Genomic DNA, 15,585 nt, shown 5'->3' with positions numbered 1-15,585 from the left:
TTCAGCAGGAGTTCTTTTTTTGAAGATATATAAATTACATATGTGTCTTTATTTTACCATAATGAATAGTATGCTCTTCAAAGAAATGGGCATTTCTTTGATATTCTCTGTAATTTATAGTAAGTACTCAATAAAGAGTAGTAAACTGCACGAACAGAAGAGCTTCATTACTAACAAGATATCTCCGCCCATATAGGACTTGGGAGTTGGGTGATAGTCCATTGAAAGCAAGTAATAATGTATTTGTTGAATGAAGACATAAATGTAGTAAATTGTACCTTTGTGTTAATTCACTTCCCCCTAAAGTTCTACAAATATAATACTGGCTACGTGTCATTTAAAAAGTTTAAATAGTTAAAATTCACCTACCTGGAAAATGTAATGAAATAGAAAAACTAATTTCTTGAGACAATGCCAGACACTTAAACACATTTTAAAATACTATGCTTCAGGTTTCTGAATTTAGAGACTGGATGTCACAGACCAGAATTTTTATAAGTATTAAAAAGGTCTATGCAAGGTGGAGGGAATTCAATTATTACTCTCCACTGACCCATTTGATTACTCCTCCACATGGTGTTTCAAAAGCATGGAAATGCAGTTTTTAACGCTTAACCACTGAGCTATATAAGAGAGGTACTCATATGCATACTGATGAGGCTTTCACAGATGTGAATGGAAATATACTAGCCCAGTGGTTCTCAAACTGTGTGTGTGTGTGTGTGTGTGTGTGTGTGTGTGTGTGTGTGTGTGTGTGGTGGGGAGAGGGGGAGTGCAGTCTTGTTTAAAATAAAGGTTACTGAACTCTTATTCCTGAGGTTTTGATTGAATGGGTTTTGGAAACCTGCATTTCAAAAGATTAATGTGGGTGATTTAGATGCAAATGTTCTACAGACCAACCTTTGACAAACACTGATACACTGTTTCATTTCTGAATCTCAGTTTTCTTATCTGCACAATGAGACAACTCAACAAAATTACTTCTGTCAGTCCTCCTGGCTGATGAAAAAAGTCAATGATTAACTTAACTATAAGTTAAGCTCATTAATTCAAATTAGATATAGGGATACAAATAACTGTACATTTGCCATTTGGGTAACAAAAAAGATTATAAACTCAAAATGGCAGATTTACTTAAGCCATGGAGAAATTTGGGTGGGTTTTGAAATGTTCTTAAAAAATATGTTACTGAAATGCAGTAAGAGACACAAAAAACGGGTCACCTATGGAATAAATCACATTCTGCTTATATGATAAATATGAGGAAAAATCTATCTCCTATAGTTCATATATGTGAAAAAACAAGCAGCTCAAAGAGCAAGAATAAAAGTTCTCCTTTAAAGTTGTAGTTTCCACAGTTTTTCTTTATATATATAATGAATCATTCTAAATATGCACAGACACCAGTCATGGACATTTGCATCTTTAATTCTAAAAAAGAAAATTCGAGGTAGAAAAAGTTATATATACAGATATAGCTTCTCTAACCTTGACCTGTATACATAGTCTTTTCACCTACACCATAAAGTACTTTATGATCCACAATGCTGTGGAAGGGAACTAGCTATGGAGCCTTAAAGGTAATATTTAGTCTATTTGAACCCATTACCCCACCACCTTGCCTGAAAAATGGGTGGGCTATCTCATATGGATGTACTTGTGCTCTATGTGTGAATTAAATGAGAACGTCAATGAAAAGCATCCTCTTAATTCTGAGTGCCCCCCAAAGTTGGTTCTTTTTTCCTTATTTTCCCCTTTGTTCCATTTCTCTCACTTCCTACTTCAGAAATTCCATGCATTTGATTGCAGTTATCCCAAATCACTACCATTGCTCTTGTTGACATAAAATGCTATTTAGAACTTTAACTACTTTTAGTTCCAGGTAAATAAAAGAGAAGGTGTTTATTTTTATAATCCTTTTACTTGTCTATATATTAATTTTTCTATAAAATATATGCATGGTATTGTAATTTCAAGATTTGGAACTATTTTTAAAATTATATATATATACATAATTTTTTAAATTAAGAATCAAAATAGAAATTAGGTATTTTAAATGGGACACATAAAATTAATCTTTAAAACCAAAATCTTCAATAAACAATATCAATGTGCTCAACCAACATGTTTAACCAAAAATAATTCAAAAACAAATAAAATGTTTTAGTACAGATTCAACAGGTTTTATAAACAAAGCGATGTTTGTTGTAAAGAAACATGGAAATCAGAGATTTGTGGGGCAGACCCAGCTGGAGAATAGGGTTGTCAGGTGAGCATTTTCCTACCTGTGTAATAGATTATAAAAATGAGGAGTTTCCAAATCAAAGCATCTCCCTTTTCAAACAATGTTCTACACACATTGCTCAAAAATTGCCCTGTTATTCCAAAAAAAAAAAAAAAAAAAAAAAAACACAAATGTTCCCTAATGTAGAAAAACACTTTTAGGAGCTGTATCTGATAGTTTGGGGCATGTACAGGGAAAGAATATTTTTCTGAGCTTGACGTTTGCCTGCATTCCTTTAGTCATTACTTAAATTCAGGGTGGCTCAGACCTATGACTCCCCTGAGTCTGGTTTGACAACTGAACCTTTTGTGCAACACAGGAATGAATTAGAATCTCTCTCACCATGTGTCCACTTCTGTCCCCCCAAACATCTCTGGTGAATCTTATGTTCGTGCTTCTCTTTCTGGTACTTCTACTTTAATGAGTGTGTGTACATGCACTCACATGCACCTCATTCCATGCATAAATACCATATATTTTCCTGGTTTTAAACTTTATATAAATAATATCATACCACACATATCCTTCAACTTGTTTCTTTTGATCAGCATTGTATTTGAGATTTATCCAATTCATCCATGTTAATATATGTAGCTGTAGTTCATTTCCTGTTTGTATAATATGCCATTATATGAATATTATATAGTTCATTGATTCTTCTCTATATGTAAATGTGGGCTTCCTCCAGGTTTATTGTTGTTATATACTAGTCTGTTGTGCTATTAACATTACTTATGAACATTTTTGCATGTTTTGTGGTGTCCATGGGTGTTTCACTAGGATCAAAACTTACAAATAAAAACTAAGGTTATAAAGTATACGCATCTTCAATTTTACTAGGTATTGACTCAGTCTTGGTACAAAGATGTCACACCAAGTTATATTTCTACCATCGGTGGATGAAAGTTCATACTATACTATATTGTCATCAACACTTGATATTGTCAGACTTTGATTTTTTGCCCAAAAGGTCAATATCATATGGCATTTCTCTGATTATTAATAAAAGTAGGGTATTTTTCATATTATTTTATGGGTCAGTTGTATTTCTTTTTTGTGACTTTTTTGCCTATTTTTCTATTGAATTAATTGTCATTTTTTTATTGATTCATAAGACGGTAGTTTAGCTTTTCACTGTATTTATGATGTCTTGCCAAAGCTATTAATTTCAATGTAATCATATGTAACCACATTATCGCTTATTGTTTGTACTTTAAAATTCTCATTTAATAAAATTTTTCGTATCCCAACATGACAGAAGTATTCTCCTAATTGTCTTTTGATTTTTTTTCTAATTTTTTCTTTTGCATTTAGGTCTGGAATTGACCTTATTTGTACAGTGTGAGGTCAGGATCCAAGTTCATATATCTCCCTATGGATAACTAATTGTTTTGGAATATGTATTGCCCATGCTCTCCTAACTCAAGTTCCCATAGATCTTGGACCTTTATTTGAGCTCACTATTCTCTTATTCTGATATATTTATCTAGTTCTTAGTAGAATTAAGACATTTTCTTCTTTACCTTATAATAAATCTTTATATCTACTGAAGTAATTCTCACCAATATATTCTTCTTCCTTTCAAATGTTTTAGCCATTTTTGTCTTTGCTCTTCATTCTAGTGTCCTTTTTTCTTTATCATTTAAAAATTTCTTATACAATTTTTAAAGGTTACTTTCCATTTACAGTTATTACAAAATACTGGCTATATTCCCTGTGTTGTACGATACATCCTTCAGCCTATCTTACACCCAATGGTTTGTACCTCCTACTCCCCCTCCCCTACATTGCCCACCCCTGACTTGTAACTACTAGCTTGTTCTCTATATCTGTGAGTCTGCTTCTTTTTTGTTACATTCACTAGCTTGTTGTATTTTTTAGATTCCACATATGATATCATACAGTATTTATCTTTCTCTGTCTGACTTATGGCAAAATTTCATTCTTTTTATGGCTGAGTAGTATTCCATTGTGTGTGTGTGTGTGTGTGTGTGTGTGTGTGTACATAAATATATATATATACACACACAATACATCTTCTTTATCCATTCATCTGTTGATGAACACTTAGGTTGTTTACATGTCTCGGCAATTATAAGTAATTCTGCTATGAACATTGGGGTGCATATATCTTTGTGAATTAATGTTTTGGTTTTTTTCGGATATATACCCAGGAGTAGAATTGCTTTCATACGGTAGTTCTATTTTTAGTTTTTTGAACCTCCATACTGTTTTCCACAGTGGTTGCACCAATTTATACTCCAATCAACAGTGTACAAGGGTTCCCTTGTCTCCTTGTGAGCATTTGTTATTTGTAGACATTTTGATAATAGCCATTCTGACAGGATGTGGCTACTAAGAAGCTGAATATTTTGTTTAATTTAATTTAGTTAATTTTAATTTAGTGACTTGAGACTAATGGCTACCATGTTAGGTTGTGAAGATATAGAATAGTTCCATCAACAGAGGAAAAAGTACTGAACAATGCTGATCCAGCTAAGCTTATATTAATTTTAATAATTTATCTGTCTACATAAAAAACTCAAACTAAAATCACACTACCTGTAAATAATTACTGTTTATTTCTTCATTTCCAAACATCTTTTTCTTGACTTACTGCAATGGTTGGGGTGTTTAGTTACACAGTGAACAGAAGTGGGGATAATGTGCATGTTCGTTCTTGAAATGAAATGATTCATGTTTCACTCTGATATTATATATATTTTTATATATATATATATATATATAATGTCACACACAAACAAAATTTCCATAAGAGCATACTTCCCATATTCAGCAACACTGAATATTGTGTTAAGCCCATTTGTTTAACCAACATGCTTAAGCCCTTGTGAATTCTAAGCAAAGCCATGTGGTTTTAAGTGGCATTTAATGAACAAGAATTTTTGAAATATTTTTTTCTAATGGTAGCATACAAGATAAGTTAAATAGAATCAGAAAATCAAAATGTAGCATACAAGATAAGTTAAATAGAATCAGAAAATCAAAATGCTTTTGAATTATTACTGAAACTCTGAAATTCTGTTGACCAATCCTGTTCAATTTTGGTTCCACTTATTTATGGAGGCATTTTTTTTTTGATGCAACACAACTAGAGGGACATAGGCATCAAGTTTTATCAGAGATCTTTTTCATGCTTAATTATGAATCCTTGAGTGCTTTATGGTTCACTATTGGGGGGAACAAGTCAGGCTTCCAGGCAATTGGAATGGACTGATTAAAGTATAAAGAACTAACTCAGCTTCTACCTGAGGCAGAACTAGGTACTCTAGACATCACTGAAGCATTCTGTCCAAGTTTTAGAAAAATCAGTTTGTATAGGTTTAATGGGGAAAAAACAAATATTTCCAAGTTTATTTTATAATGCTTTTCTCTTTGCGTGAATGTGCTTTATAGAAAAATAAAAACTGTTTTACTCTTAAATAAATGAACTTGAACAAGGGGAAATCCATCTGTAGTTGTACAGCCCCTGTTGTGTGTCTGTGTCTCACATTTTCTAAGGAAAAGCCAGGTTGGTGGTAACAAAGAAAATATCTTTGTCAGAGTATCCTTTATAAATTCTTAAATGTACATGAAAACAGGGTGACATCTGTACACCTAAAACAACACACATAATTTTAGAAAATTTCAATTCTACAACTTATTTGCCTGCTCACCTGAACCTACTCTCATTCTCTTATCATTTTCTATTCCTTCCTATTGGGACTTAAGTGTGTTCACCTTCTGCTTCTTAAAACTTATATAGTAACTCCAATACATTAATATTAGAATTCATATAATTAACATACTAAATCAATCATAGATTATTATATAATTAGTATAATTAAGAATCATGGCAGCTAAGTTGTATGACCTGAAAAAGAAGGTTAGGAAAAATCTATGCCTGGTTTAAAAAAAAAATCTTGGATGTGTCAAAAAATTCCAATATATTCTTACTACTTCTCTCCCAGAATTCCTACAGTGGTCTGAAATACTGCCAAGGGAAAGAGTTCCTCTGGTGTAATATCCATGCTATTTCTATGTATACATATTACAAAACTCATAAAATAGCACCACTAATGCTCCTGTGTTCAGCTGAAACTGGTTACAAACCACAACTTTTTAGGCAGTGCTGGAATTTTCAGTAGTTTGGTAGCCACAAAAGCCTGTCAGAAATTCATCTTAATCGATAAACATATCATTCCATGAGAGCAAAGAATTAGCAATATAATATAAAAAAATAAATCTAGGATTGCCAGGGCAAAAAGCCCCCCTGTGACCAATCAAATAATTTACATCTATTAGAATTTTCAGTTTTCCCTGATTCTTCCATTGATATTAAGAACAAAGCAATAAATGGTAAGCTCTAACAAATTATATATAAACCTCAAAATCTTAACATTTCTTATCCTCTAACATTGGAAAATACAAGGTATAATTTTACCCATAACTGGTCAGATGTCATTTCATGTTGCTTTTTAGGAAGCCAGTCCCTTGACTTCTATTTCTATCCCAGGTTTTCTGATATCAGTCAAAAGAATAGGTATGAAAAAGTAAAAATATTATTTTCTTCCCTTTAGTGGGATATGCCACCGGTGTAAACATTGACATATGCACATTTAAAATTCACAATTAGTCCAAAGAGAATTCTCTAAAATGTGACCCAACAAAATCTATAATCTTTCAACATATCCTGTTCACTGTGGCTCTGTTAATCTCTCTTGCCTATTTTACATGAGCCATAAAGTCAGTCATATTTGTTAAATTAGAAGAAATAAATTTACTTATTTTTTAAAGTGATAATTATAAAAGTGAAAACTGCCATATAAATCCCCTTGTACCTGCATTTCCTTCCCGTGTTTTACTTTACTTAGTACTTATAACTTCTTTTTAAGGATCACTTACTGTAAAGCAAAATAAGTTCAAATACATTGCACATAGTGAAATGACACTTAAAAGCAAAAATGATTAAGACTTTACTGTTGAAAGGAATTTAAGGTATTTTTTAGCAATATAATATTAAAGTATTAATCTACATGTCTTCATTTTCCAATTCTCTCAATTTCATATTTGGGTTTTTTTAAATTATTATTTATAATATTAAAAATATATAAGGAATAAATTATGATTTTTTATTTATGTCCCTGTCTACCCTATATTTACCCCTTCCCCTATACTTAACCACTTCTAATAATTTCTTAGTATCCATTAAATATTTATTTATGAAGATACAATGAAACATGAATATATTTACTTCCTGATTGGCCTCAGAGAGTTAAATAACTCGCCTAGGGAGTACTAAAACTAGGAAGTTTCATAGCTGGATTCAAACTTGGGCCATCTGATTTGAAAGTCCAGATATTTAATTATTACAATATTACTGCTCCTAATGACTGGATGGATTCTTTTTTCCTGTTAAAGATTTTTTTAAGCAACCTTAGTCTTCTCTTTTTTAATTATTATGGAAAATTTTCCATTTATGCAGACATACCAGTGGCATCTAGCATCATGATTACTATACTCTAGAACAAAGGCTGTTCGCTGGTCTTCCAAGTTATACTTTTTCTTTCTTCTTCCGCATTTTCAGGAGATACATTCTCAAATATTTCTTTATCAGTTTCAGAAAAGAAAAAAACCTCAAACAGCTCAACACCCTGCACACGTGCTCCTCCACAGGTAGCTGATGAACCCCAGGCCCCCCTTGTGCATCTCCCTCTCATGCTACCAGGGCTTACCTTTCCTTTGCTGATGATAAAGAAGGTGTCCCCTCTTGCACCTTGCCTGATGATATATTCCCCATTTTCATAGTGGGTCTAAAAAACAGAAACAGTAACAGAAAGAAACATTAAGAAAGAAGTAATTTACTAAACAGCTCAACCTCTTCAAATATTAGCTCCTAAGGGATGGAATCACCCTCATGGTGGTGTACCCGAGCTTAGAATCCATCATTATTTAAAAATGAATAATAGTCAGTGAAGACAATAATTACAAAGAAATCTATCCTCCTCACTTTAAAAACTATTTTGTTAGTGACATTTTTCTGGGTGATTATATTCATATCTTTAAATTCATTCATTTTAACAGCTGGATGAAAATATTCTTTTCTCCCATCAACTGAGCATGAAATAAAACAGCAGAACTGATCATTAAACACGTCTTTCTGTATTATCTGTCATTCTCATTCGGTTTTAGTATTCCTGTAGTGACAGAAAAAAAAAAAAGGCTGAGAAAGTACTATGGCATGTAGCATTTCTAAAGATCTTCATTTTGAAACCAAGTTGACTTTTGGTGTGGGTTAGACGGTGCTAGTTCCTTTCTAAGGCACTGCTTCAGGCTTTAATGTCCTGCTGCAGCAATTTAGGTTTGGCCTTGTCAAACAGAATGTCTTTATTTTATGTACTGAATTCTGGTCCAGCATCTGTGAGCTCATAAACCACCAAACAAGGGGCAAAGTAAGGCAAAGTAAAGCAAGAAGATGATCACAGTCAGTGTGTCAGTATTCTGATTCGGGCACAGTGACTAGGTACATTCCCAGGGTAAAGGCTGCTCCTGCAATAAAGAAAAGTAATTTCTATAAGGAGAGGTGGGAGAAAGTATATTGCTGGGTCAGGAGGTATAACAGAAAAATGAGAACTGTGCCATCTGGCCCTATCTTTCTCGGCAGTTTAGCAAGGAAGCCATGTTTTGGAAAGAAAACATTACTCTGTACACTCCTTAGGAAACAGATTCCATGGTTTGCAAACAATACTCACCAGGCCAATGGCTGTGATTTGTCATTATACCTCAACACTCTTAATACTTTATTCACTCTTAAAATTACCTTTCATTAATATTTCATATTAAGAATAGCCATGATTTTCTGGGAATGTAAACTGATACAGCCACTACGGAGAACAGTATGGAGGTTCCTTAAAAAACTAAAAATAGAACTCCCATATGACCCAGCAATCCCACTACTGGGCATATACCCTGAGAAAACCGTAATTCAAAAAGAGTCATGTACCACAATGTTCACTGCAGCTCTATTTACAATAGCCAGGACATGGAAGCAACCTAGGTGTCCATCGACAGATGAATGGATAAAGATGATGTGGCACATATATACAATGGAATATTACTCAGCCATAAAAAGAAATGAATTGAGTTATTTGTAGTGAGGTGGATGGACCTAGAGTCTGTCATACAGAGTGAAGTTAAGTCAGAAAGAGAAAAACAAATACCATATGCTAACAAACATATATGGAACCTAAAAAGTAAATGGCTCTGATGAACCTAGGGGCAGGACAGGAATAAAGATACAGACATAGAGAATGGACTTGAGGACACGGGGAGGGGAAGGGTAAACTGGGATGAAGTGAGACAGTGGCATTGACATATATACACCACCAAATGTAAAATAGCTAGCTAGTGGGAAGCAGCTGCATAGCACAGGGAGATCAGCTCGGTGCCTTGTGACCACATAGAGGGGTGGGATAGGGAGGGTGGGAGGGAGGCACAAGAGGGAGGGGATATAGGGATATATGTATATGTATAGCTGATTCACTTTGTTATACAGCAGAAACTAACACAACATTGTAAAGCAATTATACTCCAATAAAGATGTTAAAAAAAAAGAATAGCCATGATTTTCTTAATATACCAAGAAAATTAACATACTACCTAATGTTACTTTTTTTTTTACTCTAAAGTAATATATTTTCCTAATAACAAGTTTTTTAAGTAAAAAAGTTCCTCATTTCCCTTTCCCAATCTCAACCATTAGATGGTAAATGCAGTCTGGTGTGTATCTTTCAAGACTTTTTCCTGTGCTTTTAAACATATATATCTATGTGCATACAAACAATTATTTCTAAATAAAAATAAGATCAAATGATGCATATTCTTCAACCGACTTATTTAACAAAATATCTGTGTTCCATTTTCATATCTTGTTGCTTAGAATGCAACACTGGGAAGCAGGTTTGAAAAACAAAATCACAAGAGTCTATTTTCATATATTCATTCAAGAAACATCTCTAAGTGCCTCTGAGTCAGGCCTGGTTACAGGCGCTGATGATACAAGATGAAAAAGATAAAAATCTCATGTTAGCACTGTCACATAGAGCCTTCTTTGATAGTGTTAATGTAAACCTGCACTGTCCGATACAGGAGCCACTAGCCACATGTGGCTACAGAACAGTTGAAATGTGGCCAGCGTGACTGAGAAACTGAATTTTTAAATGTATTTAATTTAAATTAGTTTAAGTTTTAATACACACGGCTAGTAGCTATTGTATTGGATAGCACAGGTAGTAGATAAAACTGACAAGGGAAGAACTACAATCTATAGCAGTAGGGGAGGGGGAAGGGTGGAGCGTCTTTCCCACTCATGATGTTTTTTACTTTGTGAATGGAGCTCAATTAGTAAAACTCAGGACCTTTTTCTGCCCTTTTCCTCACTCTGCACCAGAGGAGACAGTGTAATTTATCTGACTGATAAATTTGGAAGTAATCTATATGCTCATCTCAGACTCTCATCACTTCCGGATGAGGGCTGGCATTCTCTGCTGCTTGTCTAGGGGAGGAATCTTCTCCCTAGCATAGTGAAGTCCTGCCCGTCTGGGCGTCTGTGACAGGACAAGTTAAGTCGGCCCAAACAGCATCCAGCTTGGAAGCCTGTTTGTCTTTCACTCCTAAGCTACATTCTCTAGCCTAGAGTTTATTAGTGATAATAGTAATATTTTAGTCCCATTTATTTGCCTCCAGTTGAAAATGAATGCACCAAATCTTTTTTCTTTCTTTCTTTTTTTTTAGACTTGAAAGAGCAGTTTATTTCTCTTGGTACTGTATGTTAACTAGATGATTCTTTGGCTTCCCATGCTGTCGGCTGGGATAACTGCAAGGCGTAATGCCTCACGCTTGTGGGCACTTGATGCCGGTGCTGGCTGGGGGCACAGCTGGGACTGTCCATGTCTGCTTTTCCCCCACGGGAGCCTCTTTATGGGGCTGCCCAGTCTCCTCCATATCATGGTGGTCTGGGAGTGGGCCAACTTCTTACACGGCAGCTGGCTTCCAAGGCTGCAAAAGCAGAAGGTGTCGGGCCTTCCCAAGACCCAGGCCAGGAACAGGCCCCCTATCACTTATGCTGCATTCAGTGGGTTCAAGCAGGTCCCTGGGCCAATCCAGGCACAAGGGGAAGGGACTGCACAAACATGTGAACCCCAGGAGATGTGGTGCATCGAGGACTGCCAAAACAGTCTGGCACACACCTCAAACTTCAAGTGTATAGAACGGAGCTCCTGGCATCCTTTTTCTAGTCCTGTTTCTCTGCCTTCCCAGTATCAGCAACACCAGCTCCATCTTTCCAGGTGCTTGGGCCAAACACCTTGAAGTCGTCTTTAACCCTTCTATCTCACAGTTCTATCCACAACTGCTCTGTTGGCATGCTGGCTGCTCCACATTCAGAGAATGCCCAGAACTCAACCACACCTCACGTCTGCTGCTATGGCCACCATCTTTTCTTGCCCGGTCCAAGCAGTCACCTTCTACCTGGAGTCTCTGCTCCTGCCTGGCCCTTCAGTGCTTTCCCCACATAGCAGCCTGGCAATTCTGTTAACACACAGTCAGTGCCTGTCCCTTCTCTGCTCACACCCCTGCAGGGGCCCCTAATACACAAGTACAGGGTCCTATAGGGACTTCAGCACACTAACAGCTTCTGTCCTTTTGCTTCACTGACCTCACCTTCCACCCCTCTTCCTCTCATGTCTGTTCTGTTCACACCACTTCCCTTGATATTTCTTGAACATTCAGGCCCAGGCCCACCTCAGGGCCTTTGCACAGGTTCCTCCCTCTGCCTGCAATGTGCCTACACACCAAGTATTTATGACTCCTTCCTACCTTTACTCAAGTGTCACTTTCTCAGAGACCTATCCCAGCCTGCCTTTTAAATCTGTTCCTCTCCTCTGTACTTGTGACCCTCCTTGAATTAGTTTTCTATGTAGCACTTACCATCAACATCTGTCGGGCAGAAGAGACTGCACCCTTGGGAGAGGGAGGAGATCAAAGAAGGACGAATGATGGGAGTGTGGGCAGGATTAGGGGATCAAGCAGTGTTGGAGGTAAAGTGTCAGGGAGCAGGATTGCTGGACCCTGTTCAGAGGTGGAGCCATGTGACATATAAGCTCAACAGGAGCTGGAACTGTGGCTTCTGATAAGGAACATCCACTGCCAAACCCCTTGCCTGGTCTGGAGGGAGCAGAGGAAGAAATACTCTGACTTCTCTCTTCTCCACCCTCTGGTCTCCTGCTAGGGCACCCCTTGGCCGAACTCAGCTGGAAGTCATGAGACAAGGGAGCCTTCCCATTCAGGTCAGCTTCTGGGCAGACAGAAGTGCCAGGAAGAGTGAAGTGTTTCAGCCCCACGTTTAACATATCATTCATTTAATCACCTGTCAGCTGTCTCCGCCACGAATGTCAGCCTATGGGGGATTTTTATGTTGTTCCCCGCTGTGCCCCTTGCAGCTATAAGAATGCCTATCTGGGGCTTCCCTGGTGGCGCAGTGGTTGGGAGTCCGCCTGCCGATGCAGGGGACGCGGGTTCGTGCCCCGGTCCGGGAAGAACCCACATGCCGCGGAGCGGCTGGGCCCCTGAGCCATGGCCGCTGGGCCTGCGCGTCCGGAGCCTGTGCTCCGCAGCGGGAGAGGCCACAACAGTGAGAGGCCCGTGTACCGCAAAAAAAAAAAAAAAAAAGAATGCCTATCTGTGAACTAAATACTTATTGAAAAAATGGTTTAAATTATAAGGATATTTAGTCTCTCATGTAAAAAAAAAGTCCGGAAATTAAGCAATTTCAGGGCTGATCAATTTGTTGGTACAACAAATCCTCCAAACACTCAACTTCTTTCTCTCTTTCATTTATCCTCACTGGATGGGTCGTTATGGTTCCCAAGATGACTGCCACTGCTCCAGTCATCACAGCTGGGTCAGAAGCAAAAAAGGCAAATTTCTCATCTTACCATTCCTTCTAGGGAAAGGAAATCCCAGAAATCCCTAGCAATCATCCTTTTATGTCTCCTCTGAGTTGCATGCCTGTTCTTAAATGAATGTCTGGCACGATGAATAGAATTATTCCCAATGGTTCTCATTAATCAAGGTCACCCACTAGGGCTGAAAAGAAACCATTTAAATGAAATCAAAGCTCTGGCAGTGGGAAAATAGAAAGGAGGGATTGGGGAGGCACCCAAGAGGGTATTTACTTCATGGACAAACCTGAACAGTCTCTGAAGGATCAGGGCTGAGATGGGGGTGGAATACAGAGGAAGGGCTAGTAAAGCCGGGATTCTAGGCTGTGAGAGGACTTAGAGTCCATGGAAGCTGTCTCCACTGAGCTGTGGTTAAGGACAGAGAGACACCTGCCCCTGGCGACAGTACAGAGAGTACATGAGAATTAGGGGAGAAAACCAAGAACTACAGATGGCACCTCAACCAAAGAAGCATATGTGTACAGGTCCAAGCAGCTCCAAAGTGGAAGGGGCTGCCCCACTGGCCAGGAGGTACCACATACCAAGCACACACCAGTGGAAGCTAGGTGAGCATGGGCCAGAACACTGCAAAGGAGATTGAGGTGACTATCCAAGGATGCCTGAGGGACAATTTTAGGCACGCTTTCAGCCTTGAGATGCTGTGATTCCCTGACAGGTTGTGTTTCCCAAAAACGGCCACAAAATATCTTCCATTCCACCAGCTCTCCTGCATGGTGACTTTGTGATTCTCCCATTGAGAGTGGAGTCTAATTCCATGAAATATCTAAAAATCTTATATGTTCTGGTATGATAAGTCATAATTCTAGTTACTACTTTAAAATGTATATCTCAGAAATAACTAAATTTCCTTGTCAATTGCATTATTATGAACTTTCATCAAATCTTTAACCGTGGTCATTTTTAAGTCTTTTGTCATTTACAGACAGTTCTGGGTGTACTCTGATGCTTTTGCAAAAATGTTCCTATAAAAGGGTTTCATCTTCAAGGAATTCATGGAAAAGACTCTGACAAGTACAGGTTTCTGTGCTTATAATCATTAATCATTAGAGAAATGCAAATCAAAACTACAATGAGATATCATCTCACACCAGTCAAAAAATCTACAAACAATAAATGCTGGAGAGGGTGTGGAGAAAAGGGAACACTCTTGCACTGCTGGTGGGAATGTGAATTGGTACAGCCACTATGGAGAACAGTATGGAGGTTCCTTAAAAAACTACAAAGAGAACTACCATATGACCAAGCAATCGCACTACTGGGCATATACCCTGAGAAAACCATAATTCAAAAAGAGTCATGAACCACAATATTCATTTTAGCACTATTTACAACAGCCAGGACATGGAAACAACCCCTAAGTGTCCATCAACAGATGAGTGGATAAAGAAGTTGTCACACATATATACAATGGAATATTACTCAGCCATTAAAAGAAACGAAATCGAGCTATTTGTAATGAGGTGGATAGACCTAGAGTCTGTCATACAGAGTGAAGTAAGTCAGAAAGAGAAAGACAAATACTGTACGCTAACACATATATATGGAATTTAAGGGGAAAAAAATGTCATGAACAACCTAGGGGTAAGACAGGAATAAAGACGCAGACCTACTAGAGAATGGACTTGAGGATATGGGGAGGGGGAAGGGTAAGCTGTGACAAAGCAAGAGAGAGGCATGGACATATATACACTATCAAACGTAAGGTAGATAGCTAGTGGGAAGCAACCACATAGCACAGGGAGATCAGCTCGGTGCTTTGTGACCGCCTGGAGGGGTGGGACAGGGAGGGTGGGAGGGAGGGAGATGCAAGAGGGAAGAGATATGGGAACATATGTATATGTATAACTGATTCACTTTGTTATAAAGCAGAAACTAACACACCATTGTAAAGCAATTATACCCCAATAAAGATGTTAAAAAAAAAAAAACACCATATGATCATCTCAATAGATGCAGAAAAAGCTTTCAACAAAATTCAACACCCATTTATGATAAAAACCCTCCAGAAAGTAGGCATAGAGGGAACTTTCCTCAACCTAACAAAGGCCATATATGAAAAACCCACAACCAACATCATTCTCAATGGTGAAAAACTGAAACCATTTCCACTAAAATCAGGAACAAGACAAGGTTGCCCACTCTCACCACTCTTATTCAACATAGTTTTGGAAGTTTTAACCACAGGAATCAGAGAAGAAAAAAGAAATGACAGGAATCCAAATCAGAAAGGAAGAAGTAAAACTGTCACTGTTTGGAGGTGATATGATACTATACATAGAG

At 37.3% G+C, this 15,585-nt stretch overlaps 1 protein-coding gene across 1 annotated transcript in view; it reads right to left on the bottom strand.

The window, feature by feature from the left end:
* LOC132439843 (cGMP-dependent protein kinase 1) overlaps window positions 1-15,585 on the bottom strand; it is a 1,104,652-nt gene that overhangs the window by 191,751 nt on the left and 897,316 nt on the right. The window contains exon 6 of the mRNA XM_060034572.1: window positions 8,020-8,097. Coding sequence (XP_059890555.1) covers window positions 8,020-8,097 — 78 coding nt within the window. The remainder of the gene's footprint in view (window positions 1-8,019; window positions 8,098-15,585) is intronic.

The sequence above is a fragment of the Delphinus delphis genome, chromosome 16 (assembly GCF_949987515.2).
Source record: "Delphinus delphis chromosome 16, mDelDel1.2, whole genome shotgun sequence".
Lineage (NCBI taxonomy): Eukaryota > Metazoa > Chordata > Mammalia > Artiodactyla > Delphinidae > Delphinus > Delphinus delphis.
This window is presented reverse-complemented; position numbering and strand designations above follow the sequence as displayed.